This window comes from Lepisosteus oculatus, chromosome 12 (genome assembly GCF_040954835.1).
Source record: "Lepisosteus oculatus isolate fLepOcu1 chromosome 12, fLepOcu1.hap2, whole genome shotgun sequence".
NCBI lineage: Eukaryota > Metazoa > Chordata > Actinopteri > Semionotiformes > Lepisosteidae > Lepisosteus > Lepisosteus oculatus.
This window is the reverse complement of record NC_090707.1, coordinates 19,093,612-19,114,662: the sequence shown is the minus strand read 5'-3', so window position 1 is coordinate 19,114,662 and position 21,051 is coordinate 19,093,612. Positions and strand designations below refer to the sequence as shown.

Genomic DNA, 21,051 nt, shown 5'->3' with positions numbered 1-21,051 from the left:
GGAATGCTAAGAAATAGAAGATGATAAATTTAAGGTCTGATGACTTATTACTGTACGGACTGCAGCGAAGTAACTGCAATTATCGGGGAAACAAACACGACAGATGGACAAGAGATGTCATTTGTAATGACAGATCGAGTGAAAACTGACTTTGTGAAATGGCACATCTAAATAAAAGAAGATCAGGATGTACAAATCTATATACGTAAGTTATTTAACAAATGCTGTGACTAAAGGCCACTGGTTGCCAAATAACATACTCACAGTGTGTAACTGAATATTTATTGTGGATGGTGTTGCAGCTGCATGACTAATGTCAAATACTGATATCACAATTACAGCAAGTCATCAATTTAAAGGTATAGTAACTCAACCTAATACAGTTCTCACAACACCCACCAAAGCATAAAAAAGATGGAAAAGAGAATAGCAGAGACTTCCACATTTACTTTTAAACACCTTTCTGACTCCTACTTAGGTCTTAAACATTTCAGTTTTGGTCTGTTTTATTTCCTGTTATATCAATTCAGAAACATTTAATTAAGAAATTCACTTCAACTTTAAAACTTCACCAATTTGTCAAAGCCCATTTCAAAATTAATACATTCCAACATTGGAAAAAAGATTCTCCCTTCAGACTACAAGCATATTTCATGTTACAAACTAGTACTAAGAAGCATTATGTCATGCATATTTAATCAAGACACTTCAAAGTTTTTTGTACAGTCTCAGTGACGGTACATCGCAGGGATTGACAAACAGGCATTGCAAGTTTAGAGAAGAGACCTACAGTACATTAGTAGGGCTTGGCAAAGCCCAGGACTGGGATAAATTAAGCTAATCTACTGCAGAGTCAAAGCCACATCAGCAGGCGCCTTGGAAGCTACTGAGTGTGTGATGGGTACATCCAGTGCTTAACAGTGAGTGAGAGAGAAAATTAAGGCAGCTTCTGCCAACCCTAAGCTGCTTAATGAAAGAGCATCTACCCTGCCAAAGTTTTACTTAGAGGATAAATGCAAAGTCCTCTTTTTTTCCCTTTTGTTGGGTATATATAGTACAGTAATATTAACAACTCCACATGCAACGGTTTTTGTTTTCATGGTACAATACAGAGCTAAAAATGGAGCTATGGAATTAGAAAGGAAAATACATCAACATCTTCAATAAACAGCACATAAAAACAAAAAGCTTTCAATACTGTTTTTTTTGTTTTCCATAGAAATAAAAAAACAATATTCATAACCTCACTTTAAAGTTAAACCTGCAAATAGAAATTCTGCAAGACTCAATGGAATAATCAAAATTGAAAACTATATTGCCTTTCTAAAAGACCTACTTTTTCCCCTCATTATAAATCAGTTACTCTTTGAAAACAAAACAGTCCCCACACACTCAATGGCATTAACACAGTTCCAGGTTCCTTCTTAACCCACACCTCTATCACATAAAACTCAGTCTTTCAGAAGCATTTACATTGCAAATGATTCCTACCAACTCCACCTTCTTTTTTGTACATTTAGAAAAGAAAACATAGCTCTCCAGCAATCTCAATAAGGCATTCCTTGACAAATCAAATTACATGTTTGTACTACACAGAATTACGGCCTACAAGCAACATGGAGAAAAGCATTAAGTCTGTTTCCCTACATAACTTCATGGTGTTAGAAACTAGTTTCTTGTACTACTTTATCAATGACTGCACAGTATTAAAACAATGTTTAAAATAATAATGAAAAATATATTTAACCTCCTATGAATTAAATAGAGAGACTAAGATAGAAATAAATGAGTGTCTTGCTTATTCAGTGATCATCAAACATAAATAACAAAAACATTTCAAAAGTTCCTTTTTCAGTAGCATTTAAATATAAGGCATCTGACATAATACTGTCTGTAATACAGGTACAGCAACTACTTGGCGAGAACCTGTATCTTTTATATCTCACCTGAAGCACTACATCATTTCACTATGTTCATGAATTTTTCAATTTAATTCAAAGATTTTAGGCTGTTTATACAAAACTGAAAGTTCCCTGGACTGATTAAATCATTGAAGTAGTAAATATAGAAACTAGCATTAAATAAATGACTTATGTTCTTTATCTTTAGCAGTAAGAGTGCAGTGTTCTTAATGAAATAACATCAGATTCTATGCCCCTCCTTCATTTTCAGACATTTTCCATGTCTATACTCATAAGAAAATCTTTTAACTGTCTGGCAGAACTTAAGTCATTTAAGCTAACATTTGCCACAAACCAAACTTTTTAGTACATCAGAGAATCCTGACTAATTTTGACTACATCTTTTATCAGTACACACAATTCTGATCAGCTGCCTTGTCTGTATAGTATTGGTGTTTTTAATTTGAAATCCTTTTCTGCACAAAAAAAATTTAAAAATATTTTCGATCATAGTTTTATTAGTTTAAACATGTATCGCCTCAATTACTATGGAAAAAACAGTAAAATGAACATAAATTAAAGTTAGATTTTTTTTTATTTTAGAATTGACTGTTTCGTGGGATAAAATACACTTGTTAATAAAACCTTACTACAGTACACGTTTAAGATTGTCAGCAATGTTCAAACATTTTGTAGTTTTCAAATACAAAATGTTTATACTGCCATCTAGTGACATCTTTATTCCTGTTCTTATTGCATAAACACTAAACACTGAACAAGGGATTTATTAATGCAACATACTGTATATAAATATATTCATCACATCCTTTCACATGATCTTTCTAAGAATCCAGTGTTTAACATGACATCAAAAATGCAGAAATAAGCGATGGGCCTTGTAATGGCAGAACGGGAATTGTACATCTGTAAGCAAAATTTAAAATGATTCAATTTAGCATTTGCATAAATTATATAGTACAACACAGACCAAGATGAGTATAATAGGAAGCTCATAAAAAGAATACCAATAACAGCATGAAAATGGTAATTGAATCCTTTGTGTCACAGAATTCAAAAGGGAAATTGAACCCTCCTCTCTCTGTCACAGAATTCCAAGAATGTATGTAAGACTTGACTCTTCTCAGTAACTTAATTTTCAGAGAGCAAACTTCACACTCAATACCTAGGATTATGGTACACCTAAACAGAAGAAGGGTAGCGACTTTCTTGACTTTTTAAAGTGCAATGGAAAAAGTGTAATCTGTGCTTGTGACCTGAATTAGCGGCAGTTCACTAGTTTATCACTGCCAGCATCTAAAATAAATTTTCTCTTGGGTTCTTGTGCGGATTACTTACAAATATATTTATAATTTCTAATTGTTAAAAAATGTTTTTGGACTTTTCCCATTGTTTACTGCATTGTATGTAAATACCTTTTAAAATATTGTATATTCATATATTACAGAAAACCTGGCTTTTCTGTATCTGTAATTCAGGTCAATGAAATAATTAATTTGGTTTTTTTTTCTAGATTACTTTAAATATCTTCACAACAATGATGGTACCAATGCAATAGGTTTTAAAAAGCAGATTACAAAAGAACAGGATTATAACTCAAAATTCTATAAAGGTGTGTTGACACTGCATAAAGATTTCTAATGTGTGATAAAGTCCCAAGATTGCATATACAGTCAGATAACACCAAGCTAGACCAATCACAGTTCTTCATTCAGGCTGAAGAGCCAAAGCTGGATTATACATCCTAATTCTGTATGAATGCAGTCCTAAAACATTATTAGATGGGCAGGGTGAAATACATTATCCTTAGATATCCTCAGCAACAGCTGTTTGTGCAACTTTTCATTACGTCTACAGGTTTACTACAGAATTCCTTAAAATAAAGACATTAAAATAGGTATAAAAACAAAATTGACAAAATATACCTTTATAAGTGCTTACTTTATCTACAATACATAATAAATAATCTAGCCCTCATTAAAACATACTTCTAAAACAGCCTGGAGTTTACTGACAGATATTGCAGTTTAATTTTGAACAATATAGAAGTGAATATGTTGTATCTCTATAGACCACTTTAATCTTACCTCCCACTAAATTTAGGAACCGACAGCAGGGAGGTTCTCAATGGCAACAGCATTGGAAAAGCAATAACCTTCCCCTTACATTTCTGACTCTGCTTTATGACCAATATCACATCACAACATAGTTACAGCATGAAACCCTGTTTCATTTGAATTCCAACCCTCAAGCTCTCTTTCACTCTAAATGTTCTTTCATTCTAATAGAATGAAAACATTTCATTGAAGCTTCTGTTTGTAATTTGCAGGGAAATCTTATTGGATGACAGGTGCATGTGAGCTCTTACCAGAAACACTACAGGGACAACAGCTGTCAGAGTTACAGAGTGTCATTTTGAAGTGAAAGCTGTGCATTGAAATATACAAATACAATTGTTTTTTATATATAATTATATATATTATATTATATAATTTATCTGCAGGCCCTGGAAGACTTAAAAATGTTTCCAAGTGCAATTTAACCTTACACTGATACTGTTAACTTTTTTTAAAATGCAAAGAATGAAAAGTTCTAGAAAGAACACCATATTTTTGGTATATTGGTATAACTTCTTGCAGTGTTGTTCATAATTCTTAAAATGTGGCTTAACAACTCTTGGTTTGTGCTAGCACCAAAAAGTCTCCAATGTTTTCTTCACAAAACAGATCAAGGTCCTAGGGAATAAATAGCTTCTACCACTCTTTTAAAAAATAAAGGAACAACATTATAATTTCCATTTATTTATAAGTATTTGATATTGCACATTATTGTACAACAGTAGTTCTATTTATTTTATTAATCAAGAAACTGATCGAGGTTAAAAGTTGGTATGGAGTGTAAAATTTAGTAGATGACTGCTTCTGTTTTTTTTAGGTGGTTAAATTAAGCACATTTTAAAGAGACATTTTCAACAGGCAGTAACAAATAAGATCATTCTAATCAAGTAGTTTCAGCTCTCAGTTTAGTAGTGGAAATAATGCAATCATTTCTGCCTACCTGTACTACTGCTGGTGGCTGATGAGCTTGGGATTGTGGCAGGAGGAAGAGTCCCGTTATTAAGCTGTTTAACCCGTTTCAGGTGAGATTTCCCATTGTAATGCACCTGGGCTTGGGCTGCAGAGTTCAGCTGAATGTTACAAACTTCACACAGTGAGAAAAGCAATTTCTTTTTCTCCTGGTTAATCTGGGCATCCATGTGACCATTGTGTGGTTCTTTGAGGTCCATGCAGTTTGTAAAAGGGATGTTCATCCTGCCATTTTCAAGGGCGTGATTTGGACTCAAAGGTCGCTTCATACCTTGAAAAAAAATAGAATTAGAATTATGATCAAAAAATAAAAACTGGCACAAACGCATGTGAAGTCTAACAAGTGTTATAAAGTCATACTTCCCTACAGCCTTTATTTCCAGTTTCCAAACCACAGAAGCAAAGTTCTGGGAGGCAGCTCTGAATGTATTTGGCACTGCTGACAGCAACAGTTTATTTAGTTTTTCTACTAATTTTCCAAGAAAGTAAAGGAGGAATATTGAAGTGTAATGACAAGCAGCATACCAGAACATACTCATTTCCTATGAATAAAGCAGTGTCGGAGATGTTAAAACCACACACTTAACTGCAGCCCCACCAAATAGTTGAATATTGATTTATAAAAGAACTCTTTATCTGACCCAATGGAATCTTTGGCAATGAAAAAAAAAACTGAAACAGTATGATCAAAGAATAACCCATAACTACCTCATAAGTAATGCTATATAGTTTTCAAACGATTTCCTTTTTGCTTGGTGTGGGCTCATTCTTAAAAGATTTATTACACTGCATACTGTATATATCAGTATCAAAATGCCCTTATGCAATCTACAGTTAAGTATGAATATCAACTTGTTTGTGTGCGTTTTCCAGTATAATACTGGTACTTCACTTCCTCTAAAGCTATGAATAACAGCAGTCAGGTGACTCAAGAAGACTATAAGCTTCCCCACTGTGAAAGTCTCCAATCTGTGAACCTCACAACTAAGATGCCAACTCTACCTAGGTAACTCAGCAACTGAAATTTTCACTGGAACTTGTAGAGACAGGAAAATGCTGCCAGCAGACCTTCTATGCCCATCTGTTGCCCTCATAATGAATTTAATTCATATGCTACATACCCATGTGTATTATGTAAGCTGCACAAACAGCAGAGGCAAGTATCAAGCAACATGGTCAATCACAGCTCCCTATAGATGTAAATATTGCAGATTGTTCTTCACACCTAATCAACTTGTATTGAAAATTGTATTTTCACCAGGTTTCCACAAATATACAAAGTGTACATATTACAAGTGTAAATATTAGAGGAATTTATATTTTATTACCATAAAGGAAGTTTCCGTAAAAAGGGATTCCTAGAAATTTTCAGTAAAAGAAAATCTATGATGTGGATATAACAATATATTGAACCCTGCATCTAAAAACAATTAGGAAACAAATTAAAGACAAATTATATAAACAATATTAAATGTCTTCCAACTAACTACTGTAATTATTTCTGTTGATAGCAGACACAGTATCTATCAACCTACCCAGAAATAATTCAGGTTACTTCTCAAACCAGAATAATAAATTATTCCCTTGCATTTACCCATTACTTTTAATCTCAAAGGAGTCCAAATCTACCTTTTTCACCAGTGAACTACAGAAAGACCCGGGTGACATGCCGCAGCCACTGTGTGCTACCAGTCCAGTCCTATGTGCAGCAGATCTGGTAGAAAAGCGAGAAACTGCTTCATGAATTGAGGACTTTAGGTGAGACAGATTGTACAAGCCCAGCATGGAATCTAGCCATGACAACCCTAACTCTTTCAAAACGTGCCAAAGAATCTCTGATGACCAAATAGTCAAGACCATGGTTTAATATTTAATTCAAAAGATGGCACCTACTACAGTATGGTGCTCCTGTCACTACCGGCATGAGACTAATTAGTATTCATAGAGTTTATGCATTTTAAAAGTACAAGGAAAAATGTTATTCAATGTCCATCTTGAACTGAAATTACTATTAACCAAACACTAGTTTAATTCTAAAATATTTAATTAAAAACAATAACTCTGAATCTCATGTTGTATATCTTGAATATAAAAAAGTCTAAGAATTACATTAGTCTACAGTAAAGATAAATATTTTATAACTTAAGTCTTTGTGAATATATGTGAAACAAGGAAAGCGTGCTATAGTTTTAATATTAGAGATCCTTTGTAACTAAGCCATGTGTTCATATCTCTCCTTAATCCTGCTGACACTGTGACTCCCCATAATCTCTTGTTGCCAGATGCAAGCTATAATCCCAAGTAATATAAACAGACAAAATGTCCATAAAGTTTTTACATCTTCAGCTCCATACAGATATTTTCCATCTAAATCTTAAGAATTTAAAAGCCTCACCAAAGCTTGTTTTCATATTGTTTTTAAGTTTTTAAAACCTTTTTTTATTTTAATGCCCATTCAATTTGATTTTGATTTTAGGCAGACATCTATACCAGACTTTATTAAAAATATTCCGCACACCTTCCAACAAGATGTGACTGCTGTGTATTTCCAGCAGCTGCAACAGTAGAGCATCCCAATGCTTTTTCTGGACATTTTTCTCAACTGGCATGGAACTACACACCCTTCAAGCCAATTTAACATCAAAACATCTTCAGTAATTAGAGGATTATCTTGTTCACAGTCGTATGTTTACACCAGAAAACTCATTTCAACATTAATTATAACAATGGGGAGCAGATGTATATTGCAGCTATCAGGCATTATACAGCTGTTGCTTTTTGTTGGCAAAATTCTGCTTTATGTTTCAGGTGACGTACGGTAAACATGAATCACACATCACAAATACATCACAATCTATTGTGTTATAAGAAAAGAGGCGAAACCGATCTTAAATTTATGATTTTCTGTGACAAAGGAATGGTGAGAATCATTTCTGAGGACAAGAAAAGTCTTTACTAAACCTTCTGCAGTTTTATGAAATGGGCTGTTAAACTACACAGTTAAGCTATTAAACACAAAGCAAACATACTCAACCTCTGACAAATGTAAAAAAAATCTTTTTACACCTGTTTAATGATGTGGAGTCCAAATCAAGAGACATTGCCATTTGACAACTTGACTGACCAGTCAGCAACTACATTTCTTGCATTCTCATTTAATCTGTTGAACTTCCCCAAGAAAAACACAGAAATCTTATGTGTTTCATGAAGAATGTATAAACCCCACAATCTGTAAAATCGTAATAAATATGGATGAAAATTATAGGTAGTCGCTAGCCTTAAGCAAAGAACAGCCGACATATTGATATTTGCAGACACTAACAAAAACAATTCACTTTTCCTAGTGATCAAGGTTTTGATTTTCATTTGCAGAGGCTCTAAAGGAGACAGCAAAGGAGCTCTTTTAGTTTCTATATAAAGATCTTGCACCACAGGAAGGCTTATAATATTATCTCCAATACCCCTCCCTTTCATGTGCATTTCTCAGCTGCTTAAAGCCTAAGTGGTTCCACTGTTCTCAGGTGGCTATTTAGATCTTTTCATCATATTCTTTGCTCCTTCCTCAGCCATATAACAGAACCTTGGTTGACAAATTAACAGAATGCTCCTGGTCAACTTATAATGTGATAGAAAGGGTCTTTATAGCCCCCAGGGAGGGTGACCTGCAAGGTGTAACATTTATTGAAGGTACATCCAGCAAAGCAAGCCTAAAATGGAGGAAGAAAGTTAAGCATGTAGTCCTACTGTACATACACGCCAATGATACTTAAAGCCGGTGTTTGAAAAAGGAAATAAGAAAAAAATCTTGAAGTCCCTGTTCTGCGCATCCTTAATTTTTTATAGGAAGGCACAAGGATTTCAGGGAATGTCTGAAAGCACAAAAATGGGTCAATGGATTTCTATCTTTAGCACATTATTTTCTTCCATTAAAATAATAAAGTTAGTCTTTTAATATGACAGAATAGTACAGGACAAATTATATAAAAAAACAAGTAATGGCATTTAACATGAAAAAGATCACAAGCTAGAGAGAAACATTTTGCAAATGCCCCTGATACTACAATTGAGCTAAAAAAATCATTGTCTTTAATTATTTCTTGTGCATACTGTATAATTTAATTCTGTCCTTCAAAAAATACTTTATAGTTTTTTTCAGCATGAAATTTATGCAGTGCCTTTTTAACTCCCCTGGTATTAAAGTTAAACCCTTTGGTACCTCTCACACCACTAATTTGTCCACAAATTGTCTCCAACATTTAAAGGTCAGGAGATTACAGTTTTACATAAATGGGGGTTGAAAACTGATGAGCTTTGATCAAGTCAAGGACCTGAGGAAGACAGGGAAAAAATTCTAAAATGAATATAAATCTTCTACAGCTTCAAGAAACGTTCAAAAGTTTCTTGTAATAAAAAAGGTAATTGTCTTCCTCAATGATCTCAACCTTCTTCTCAACGGAATCACTCAATTTGTCCTCATTTGCAACTTGCAATGCCCTAATGAGACCTTCAGCCACTCAATGGGAATGGCAAACAATACTACACTTTAAGGAACTGTGCTCTTGAAACCATTTGCACTGTGTGGTACACTTCAGATGTCTGAACAAACAATTGTCACTTGGGAGATTTGTCACAATTGTCACTGTAGAACGGATTTGGGTAAGTGTGGTCTATAGGGCGGATGAATCAACTGTTTAAACAGTTGCCTAGTGTATTACAGGGGACCTCTCCTTTGCATCTCCTTGCTTTTATGCCATTGACTTTCTATGACCGTGGACATAAAAAGATCCAAAGGACTAAACTGCAGCCTAGAAATTGAATACATAGCATAAATATGAATAATATTTGTATTACATAAAAATAATTTTAGACATTTTACTGTAATGTTTCATACTGTAGCTGTATATATTTGAGATGACTTTGTGATTTTTATGTTTTCTATGCCCCAACTCAGAAAAATGGTGAGAAGTACAACCAGGCTATGTTGTTAGATAAATTAAGCTGTCATAGAGCTGAGTTAAAGTAATTTTACTCTATACAGTATTAGGTGTTCTTATTTAAATTATTTATAGTATTCAGTGTAACTTTATGTAGTATTATAAAGAACATAAAGTTTAATTTAAAATATTTTTTGCTGTGTTTGCCTTTATCTTCATGTGAACTGTACATATACGATACAATATGCCGTGTTGTACCTGTACATAATGGGACCCATGTCATCCAAAAAGTCCCACTTTTGACTAATCTGTTGATAGAACATTCGCCCAAAAGGCTTGGGGTGCTACTTGGCAAATGAGAGACGAGCATTTATGTTCTTCTTGGTTAGCAGTAGTTTCTTGCTACTTTCCCATGAAGCCCATTTTTGCCCAGTCTGTTGCTGACTGTGGAGTCATGTACAGTGACCTTAACTGAGGCAAGTTGGATGTTTTTTTAGGATCCTTTGTGACTTCCTGGATAAATTTTACTCTGCGCCCTGGAGAAATTTTGGCAGGCCGACCACTCCTAGGAAGCTTCACTACTATTCCAAGTGTTTTCTACTTGGACATTATGTCTCTCACTGTGGTTCGGTGAAGTCCCAGAACCTTAGAAATTGCTTTGTAACCCTTTCCAGACTGATAGATATCAACAACTTTTCTGATCACTTCAGGAATTTCCTTTGATCGTGGCATAATGTGCTTGTTGACTCTTTGTGCTGGCAACTTGACTCTGATAGAAAGGGTCAAAATAAGTGAAGTTTATATTGAGCAGGGCTGGCTTAATCAACTAGGTTGATTTAAAAAAGCGGCAATTACTTTTTCACACAGTGGCAGTTGGTGATGGATAACTTTGTTCATGAAATAAATGAAATATTTAACTTTTTCACAGCACTGTATGAAATCAATTTATAGGGTCCTAAGTTGGCAATTAAGTGTTTTAATCCCACAACTACATTAGTAATAATAATAATAATTGCTTACATTAATATAGCGCTTTTCTCGACACTCCACTCAAAGCGCTTTACAGGTAATGGGGATCCCCTCCACCACCAATGTGCATCTTCCACCTGGATGATGCGACGGCAGCCATAGTGCGCCAGAACGCTCACCACACATCAGCTAGAGAGCAGAGTAATGAAACCAATTCATAGATGGAGGCCATGACTGGTAAGAGCCAATGGGAAATTTGGCCAGGACGCCGGGGTTACACCCCTAATCTTTTTAATGAGAGTCAGGACCTCGGTTTTACGTCTCATCCGAAAGACGGCGCCTGTTTACAGTATAGTGTCCCCGTCAATATACTAGGGCATTAGGACCCACACAGACCGCAGGATGAGCACCCCCTGCTGGCCCCACTAACACCTCCTCCAGCAGCAACCTTAGTTTTTCCCAGGAGGTCTCCCATCCAGGTACTGACCAGGCTCACACCTGCTTAGCTTCAGTGGGTTGCCAGTTGTGAGTTGCATTGTGATATGGCTGCTGGATGAAAGTACACTGACAGAATGTAAATAGCTGACATTGAGCCTGAATCACACTGACTGATATAAAAGTCATTAAAGACATAAGATAAGAGACTAGTAGACATGTAACTAATAGCACACCCACCCAACATGGAATCTCCAATTGTTCATCAACAACCAACTACACATGATAAGTGAGAATACACTGTATGCACAGGCATAATACACACCAATGACATTCATTTATTCCTTAAACTACTTTGACCAATACATTGTTGTGCAACACAGCACTCAGTGGCAGTAATGTGAGACACTACCTGTTTTGTACAAGAGAGACCTGTGGTAAAGTAAATTTATTTTAAATAAAGTACATAAATAAAGTAAATTTATGTAAATATTTTATGTATAAAATGTCACCTCTGATACCTGCATTTTCCTTTTATTTTAAAGCTGGAGCTGGAGCTGGAGTCATGCTTCAACACCAATTTTTAGAGAAAAAGCTCAAAACAAAGCATTTTATCAGCATTGTTCTGAGCCTTTTCTGTAATGCTAAAATATCAGTTTTATTAAATAACTGATTTCTAATCATGGAGTCCTAAAAGAGCAATAATTTAAAAAATGTCACTGTGATTACAAGTTTAATATTAATAAGCTGTTGCACACCTGGGAGCGGTGTGTCATAACAGTATCTTAAAATAGGCTGGTCTCAGGGAAAACAGCCACAAAATGCAAGGCTAAAAGAAACTGTGCTATTTTATTTCACAACACTGAAACCAAAAAATAAACTCTTCTTTGACCTTCTAATTAAATTTCTTCTCTGCATTTCCCTATTAACAACCAGGTAGCTGGTTGCTGAGCTTACTAAAAAACTCACAGGTTCCACAGTATCCATGGTCATAGGATACTCTCTTTCCTTTTCTCCCTCTGGTGCAGGTGCTGCTGTCTTCCTCATATCGCAGACACTGGAATCCTAAGCTTCCTGGATTTAAATGTCACATGATCACTGAATTGTTTTCAACATACCAGTTAGGCGAAAGTGGCAGTTCATTTCCTGCATTTGCTACACATTTATTCACAGAATTTCAGAATTTATGCTCATAACCAGACGGAGTAATGAGTCTAGACAATTTAGGTTTGAACTGTAACCTTGGCTTTCAAACATAACTTACATATTGTAGAAAAAACAAAGGGGAAGATTTAAAGCAAGTGCACATTTCATATTAACCACTATCAGTGCAAGCAAGAATGAGAAGAATTCAAAAACAAAGCAAAAGGTGTCTGCCTTTGCTATTATATTTTTCAGAACATTAAACTGGTGCAATCCTTTCAGAATTTAACATATCAGATTGGATAGCGAAGATTATCCTGACAGTAAATGACACAGGGCACACTTTTGGTGAAACGGCACATTTTGGGGTGGAATTGGAATCAGGAGTTTGGTCCTGTCTGCATACAGTAGCTGTTAACACAGTGAATCAGGTTTTGTTACAAATGGCTCAGAAAACATGTGGCTTAAGAAAGAAAAAACTGTTGTATCCATTTACTGGCAAGCACAACAACAAAACACTTACTCACTGAAAATAATATTACACAAATACAATATTTATACAAAATGAATCATACATTACAGAAAGCGAATTAAGCATCTTTGAAAGGAAAGGCCACTACTTTCCTTCCTACAAAAGCTTTTGGTTATTATGGTTGCTTTCATTACATTATCTTGAACTTAAAAGTAAGCTTTTCACTTTCCATTTATAATAAATAATTGTACTTATATAGTGCTTTTCATTCCAAAAACACTTAACATAAGTGGAGGGAATCCACTTTTTCCAACACCGAAAACCAGTACTCACTTTGGTGTTGAATCCTGGTAGCCAGCAGCCTCGAACTATGGTAGATTAAATAAAGAATTCAAAAAATGTTTCACCTATTGAATTCATCTAATGTGTTAATACCCCTACTCTTTCAAAGAGTGCCATAGGATTTTAAATGACCAAATGGTTTTATTTCTCATCTGAAGGATCATACCTCCTACAGTGCAGTGTCCACCGGGTCCATACTGGACCATCTTTAGACATTTTAAACATCTGGTGCGTGTGATTGGCAGAAGAGCCCATGGTGCAAAGCTAACAACTGTGTGATTATGACTGAAAGCCTATAAGTCAGAATCCTGCCTAAAACCAACGATGCCCTTGCGCCGTGGAACTCAGGTTGGACTCAGATAGCCAGCCGCCCGCCCAGCAAGGAGCATTGTTCAGCCCTCGATCCAAGCTTTTGCATTATTGCCAGCGGCCATATCATCCTGCAACTCACAGCTGGCAGCCCACTGAAGCTAAGCAGGTGCAAGCCTGGTCAGTACCTGGATGGAAGACCTCCTAGGAAAAACCGAGGTTGCTGCTGGAAGAGTTGTTTGTGGGGCCAGCAGGGGGTGCTCACCCAGTGGTCAATTCAGGCCTTAATGCCCCTGTATAGTGATGGGGACATCCTTCGGATGAGACATAAAACCGAGGTCCCGACTCCCTGTGGTAATTAAAAGTTCCAAATTTCCCATTGGCCCTTACCAATCACCAATTGGCCTCCTAATCCCCATCTATGAATTGGCTTCATTACACTGTTCTCCTCCCCACTAATAGCTGATGTGTGATGAGCGTTCTGGCGCACTATGGCTGCCATCGCATCATTCAGATGGATGCTGCACATTGGTGGTGGTGGAGGGGAGTCCCCATTACCTGTAAAGTGTTTTGAGTGGAGTGCCCAGAAAAGCGCTATATATAGTAAGTGTAAGCTACTGTACTATCACAGTATTGACAAGTTACAATCTTGCTTAGATTTTGAAATCTGATGAGATCCAGCTACAAGATGAAGACATTTTGTCACAAGATACTGTTCCCACCTTGATTTTAACAGTAGATAGAATATTTTTCTTTTATTAATTCACACATACAGGCTAAAATGTCATCTAAGGTCAGACTGAGACCAACCTTTTTTCTGAGAAGCTAAATGAAGGAGGAAAGAGAGTGATCTTAGAACCCTTTTTTCCCCACAATTGACAATTTCTTAAATCCTTTTAATAGCATGACTGTAGAAAAGACAATAGTTCAACATGATCATTTTCTTGAAGTATTACCAAAATTGGTAAAAATCTGGACTCAGACTGTATCTTTTGATTTATCTTATTAGAATAACGCATGTATTTTCAGGTTTAGTGCATCTCTGTTTGCAGCACTTTATGCAGTCTCTACATAGAAGCAGATCATCGGAAATTATTACTATAACGAAACCCACCACATTCCCTTGATCCTATCCAACTGTCCTGATATGGTCACAATTTGCAGTTTTCTGTTGCATTATCATGCATTATGGTGTGGGATTGCTCCCTATGCCCTTAAACCCCTCTGTTAAAAAGAAGAATTTAAGTTCAGAGTAATGTACAGAAACAGCTTCTGTGAGGGTTACTAACAAGCTTTTTTTATCTCCTGTGAGACTTTAGCGCTCCCTTGACACTCTAGATCATACTATCTACCTGAAGGGATTACAGAGGACTGTTAGTTCAAATGGAACAGTTGAACTGCTTTATTATGGTTTAAATCTTACAGTATGTGGTCAAAAACAATTTTATCTAATTTGGTCATTGTTCTTATTGCTATTCTTGTGGTTTTTAGTATTCATATGCTACATTTAAATCAAATTCTTTATAGATCAGCATTCACTTCTACACTGTAGAAACCCAAAGTTACATTTGGATAAAACCTGACATTTTTCAAGCACTGAATAATGCCTTGACTAAATTAGATGATGTTACGAAAATGAGTGCACAAGTTTTCTTAAATTATAACTCTCTGACAGGATCAAAGATATGTTGATAAATTAAACTGTGCTGAATAGATAAGCTCTACTTATCACCTCTGTAAATGTGCCAACATTGGTTTGGTTACGGACTGTCCTGGAATCAGTGCTAATACACAGGTGACAAATCCTAGGGTCATTTTTAACCTGAGCCTTGCATTTGAAGCTCATGTTTGCTTCACTGTGAGTTATGAGGAGTTTTTTTCTCCCCATCTTCATAACACTGGAAATATTAATACAGTACCCAGACTGATGCAGAAAAACTAATCCATATTTTTGTTTTGTAATTGTAATAATCAATAACTGTACTGTAATGGTTTGGCTTGGCGATTGCTTATGTTTCCATGGTTTTAAGTTCTTCAATTATTCTTAAAATGATTTTTTTTTTTAATGCTGCAGTCCAGTAACAGTCTCCAATGTTCTTTTTGGATTTAAAAATAAGATTCAGAATATTGCTTCTCACCTTTGAGGGCTTGAATTGTATGGTTTCCAAATATATTTGCATTCTTAAGACGCTGGCCTTCTTTCAGTTCCTAATATAAGGCTCTGAACACTGTGAGACCATGCTTTCAGTTCATTTATTAGATCTTACAGATTTTTCAGATCTGGCAGGTTAGTCTGCACTTTCAAATCTCATCTTAAATCTCACTTTTGTACTTTAGTGTTAATTTTATTTATTAAACTCATTATTTATTAATGAAATTAAATGTAGTTTTAACTTGTGTATACCTGTTTCACACTTGTACTTTTATGTGCAGTACTTTGAAAAATATACCATTAAATCTTTATATTTCTTCCTAAACACAATAGCACATTTTGGTCATTTCTATTTTTGGTATCTGAACAAGGTCTTAAAAAGACATTTTATATGAAGCAAGCTATCAGGTACTGTATTGTTTATTAGTCCATTTCATGTCTTTATAATTCCCTTCTTGGCAACATTTAAATTTAAAAGCTTCTTCATCCACTCCCAGTAGAAGCCCTCTGGCTGCTGTGTGATCTCCTGTTATATAGCCTCCTGGACCTAATAATTCATAACAAATCTTTGTTCATCAAGGGGTCCAAAGAGGGAAAAAATGAATGGGGTAACTGTAGGGAAGAAAAGGAAATTCAATGTGAATTGTGTTCAAAATTCAATAGTCACACATAGTCACAAATGCCTTTCTGCAATCTACCACCAAATACAGTCTGTTTTCTATAAAGACCTTTCAGGTGGCTCTCTGACAAGTCGCTGTTTGTTGTGGTTGTGTTTGTGTTTCTAATGTTCTATGAAGCAAGCAAGGATTTGTCCCCAGGAGTCCCAGAATGTGACCCTACGACAGGATGGTTATATTGTAAATATCTCACACAGGAGAGACCCATGGTGTTTCTGTTGCATGCTTGAACAAATTAGAGATCACTGCTGTTCTCTAGTGCGCACTGACAACTGTACAGCCATGCTGTTCACTCAATTGTAGATCCACAAGAGCTCAATGCGTGAATGACAAGGTGTTTTTAGAAGTATATACATCAATGTTGCTTAGTAGCATGATGTTTACTGCTGTGTTGCACATTGAAACCACTAATATAAATACTTTCGTTACATTCAGCAACATCCTTTGAATCCACTAGATTGTTCTGGAAAAGAAAATAGTGAAAAGCAAAATCTAACATTAAAAATTCTTCCTCTTAAAGAGAGTCGTCATTCACTTGACTTAGATTATCGTTTTGCCGCACAATTTAAATGCCTCCAAATTAAATTCTCATTACCATGCATTATGTCACTGATCCAACCAATGGATTAAGGTTTGATTGCTAACTTTAGACTCATAACCTAAAGCAAATTACTTTAATGACTGGACCATAGACCAAAAGGAGTAAGTAATGCTAATTTTTTGGATTTAATGTTTTTTATGGATGATGGGTACATTAAATGTATATACCCATGTAAACGTAGGGGAAAAAAGTGTATTTTCATATTGCTAATTATTACATTGTGTCTGTTTTATTTTGTGACATAAATATTTGTTTTTTAAGATAAAACCCCAAACCAAATTGTTCATGGAAAGTTAAAACAAAACATGACTTGTTCAGTATTACCTGACTTGAGGGTGTTTTATTGTTTAAATTTCATTAATGGCTTGCACAGTATACAAGCTGCAGCCTGAAAACCACCACCCATATAATTGATAGTATCGTTTTGCCATTTTAGGAATTATGCTGGGCTGTGTCTTATCCTGTCTTTGTAACAGAAAAACTGGCTCATGATTTTTTTTACAGATGAATTATTGTAATGCTCTACTCACAGGAGTCTATAAATCTACACTTAAAATGCTTCAATATTGCAGTGGTCATGCAACGTGGTCAGGACCCATAAAACACTTTTGAGTTTTTTAAGGAATTTGTATGGTTCTGTTGTTGGTATGCCCTTAAAAAACTACCTGAAAAGAAATCAAGGACAACTTTTCTTTTAAGTCTATAATAAAATATTACTTATATTTTATATTAAAATTATTAGAAAGGCTTTCTGTGAATGTCTTATCTCCCGTTTAAGACTTGTTTTCTTATAATATTGATTTTCATCTTATTGCGATATACACTTTAAATGTGTCATGAAGTGCTTTAGAAAAATGGGATAAAGATGATAAAAATGTTATTCTTATTGTTAAAATAGTCCCACAGAATATAATGCATGTTCCCACATACACTATGCTTTTGCATTCCCTCAGTACTATTAAGAGTGACACAATGGCTAGCTGATTGCATTATTAACCATTTCAAAGAATATTATTTTTCTACAATGAGCATGTGAACTTATGGAAACAAAGCAGAATATATCAGTATTTAATATAACTGGAATTAAAATTAGCCAAATAATATGCTGGGTTTACATCAATATCTCAAGTTATAGCTTCAGTGCATAGTCTAGACTGCTATACAGCAAGTATTTCCTTAAGTGAATAATCACATAAATCAACATTTAAAATCCTGACCTAGAAAAAAAGTGTGCACTGCTTGTAATGTATTTTCTGAAAGGTTTTAACCTTAAACCTTAAATAACTTAAGGTTATTAACAATGCATAGTACATAATTACCAATAGCCATTTCTCTATATTATTGAGAAAGTAAACATTCATATAATAAAGATGTCACATTTTCTTTTAACACTGCCCATCCCTAGAATTAGGAAATCCTAAAAGCAGCACTAGCAGAGTGACCTAAAGTGCCTTAGGCAAACATGCCAACTTAGACATGTTTATACTTGCACTACTACCAACAAGAGAACTCTGTTTAAATATGTTTTCAGTAAAAGGTTATCTTTCTGTAGGTTGCAGGGTTAGTGGTATTTTTTGGGCAATGTGAGCCAGAGTCTTAATAAATAACAAGACTGGTGATATTTATTGATTTTCCCTTGAAAACAAACTTTGGCTTTTAGTATTAGATTTCTAAAGGTAATTGTTATATTATGAACACGATATGTTTTACTATCAAAAATGAACGGAACAATCTGTGTAAAAGAACTTTACCTTCAACGCTATGAACATGCATCCTCGAAGAGAGGTTTCAGACATTCTTCTGGTAATACGCATGTTCAACCTGACATACACAGTGACAAAAATCACTGCTCTGAACACACAAGCCCAAAAAAGTTAAGATGGGAAATCAATCACTAAAGTCTATTGCACTAGAGACAGGTGTACCCAAAGTAAAGCATTTAATTAAATATAATTAAAGGCGAGAGTATGAAAGTGAGTTTTAAAACAGGATTTGAAACTGACTTAATTGCAAGATTTGATATGGGCTGGGAGATCACAATCCTGAGCAACAGAACAGAAAGCAAGGTCTCCCAGTGTTCAGGCTTGTATTGGGTAATGAAAGAAGGACAGAGTCTGAAAGGTGTAAATGACATGTTGGTGTATAGGGGGTTAACATTTCACTGATACAAAATACATAAAGAACCAATTAAAAAAATGTATTAGCTTTTCTGCATCAGTCTGGGGATATGTGCAGGAATATATGCAAATACCTGTACTGTTTCAAAGCTGAAAACAATCTTCACAACATGAGTTTCAAATGCAAAGCCCATGTAAAAAATTAACCTAAGATTTCTTACTTGACGAGTGTTTGCACTTATTCTAGGTCAATCAACTACAGTATATTTCATGTTGAACGCTCTTCTTCCAGTATCTAGCCCATATGTATACTTGTTTTGTTCCTTCCAAAGCAACCATTGTTCAGGCTCATTTTGGTTGGATTTCCACCATTTCTCCATATACAGTATGCCCCATATCCCTGGAAAACCAGCCCAAATGATATTCAGCGACTGAATTAATTTAATCAATTAATTTTTTCCTGCAATTATTTTTAGATTCTGTGCCCACTTTAGTTTTCTTAGTTTTTTATTTTAATTCAGGTATTATTTATGTCTCACAAAACACTTTTAGATCATAGCTTTTAAAGGCACTATATAAATAAAGTTTGGGTGGGGAACTGCATCATGTGTGGGCTCCAAAGGGAAAAGTAATGTTTAAATCCATGCTTTGTTATTATACTAATTTAATTAGGCTTATTACCACACTATTGTAAGCGCATATACAAAATGAGCAATGAGCAATAGAAGTACTCTCAGAAAGCCACTTTTTTGTTAATAACATCTAAAGCATTAATTCCTTGCTGATATGTCATAACTGAATAAGTCTCCATATGCCAGATGCTGTGTTTTTCTTTGTTATTTTTACTTTCCTTAATGGAATTAACTTCTACCTGTTACTTTGTAGCTTACATGCTAATGAAATTCCCCACTCTGACTTTCAAGCACTTTGACTTAACCTCCCTCAGTTCTACTCTGAAACCAAAACCTCATAAACATATGAATAAGGAATTCTCTGCATGCCATTATAAGACACAAATCATGTGCTATATCTTTAACTGAAGAATGAGAAGTACAGTATACCGGAGGGTTCAGGAGTTATAAACTTGTTTTCATATATTAACTAAAATACTAAAGATTGATATGATATTTTGATTTGTGGAAAAGGTAATACTCATGAGAGACGCAAGACATGTTTCATTACTCTGTAAATTTTCAAGTAATAATAGCTCTTGCTCAATGTCCAAATATTAAAGTTTTGCAAACCTTAACCCAGAATAACAAAAACTAGGTTTTTATATCATATCAACCACAACACACTCTGCTATAGCAGGGGGTAGAGATCAATAAAATCACTATGTACCACTGAAGAAGAAAAGTAATAATCTAAACTCTTGAAAAATAAACAAATGAACATTAAATCCTGCTTGTTTATAAAATTAAATTCTTAATTCCAGCACTGTGGCAATATATTGCTACTCAACAAATATATACTTAAAATAATAATAATAATAATAATAATAATTGCTTACACTTATATAGCGCTTTTCTGGACACTCCACTCAAAGCGCTTTACAGGTAATGGGGACTCCCCTCCACCACCACCAATGTGCAGCATCCACCTGGATGATGCGAAGGCAGCCATAGTGCGCCAGAACGCTCACCACACATCAGCTATCAGTGGGGAGGAGAGCAGAGTAATGTAGCCAATTCATAGAGGGGGATTATTAGGAGGCTATGATTAGTAAGGGCCAAACCCCTACTCTTTTCGAGAAGCGCCCTGGGATTTTTAATGACCACAGAGAGTCAGGACCTCGGTTTTACATCTCATCCGAAGGACAGCGCCTGTTTACAGTATAGTGTCCCCGTCACTATACTGGGGCATTAGGACCCACATGGACCGCAGGGTGAGCGCCC

The 21,051-nt window shown here is 35.2% G+C and overlaps 1 protein-coding gene across 4 annotated transcripts in view; it reads right to left on the bottom strand.

Annotated features, from left to right (window-relative positions):
• znf385b (zinc finger protein 385B) overlaps nt 1-21,051 on the bottom strand; it is a 124,880-nt gene that overhangs the window by 85,168 nt on the left and 18,661 nt on the right. For all 4 annotated transcript variants that reach the window (XM_015359088.2, XM_015359080.2, XM_015359081.2 and 1 more), the window contains one exon: nt 4,977-5,276. In XM_015359088.2, the coding sequence (XP_015214574.1) occupies nt 4,977-5,274 (298 nt within the window). In that variant the 5' untranslated portion in view covers nt 5,275-5,276. The remainder of the gene's footprint in view (nt 1-4,976; nt 5,277-21,051) is intronic.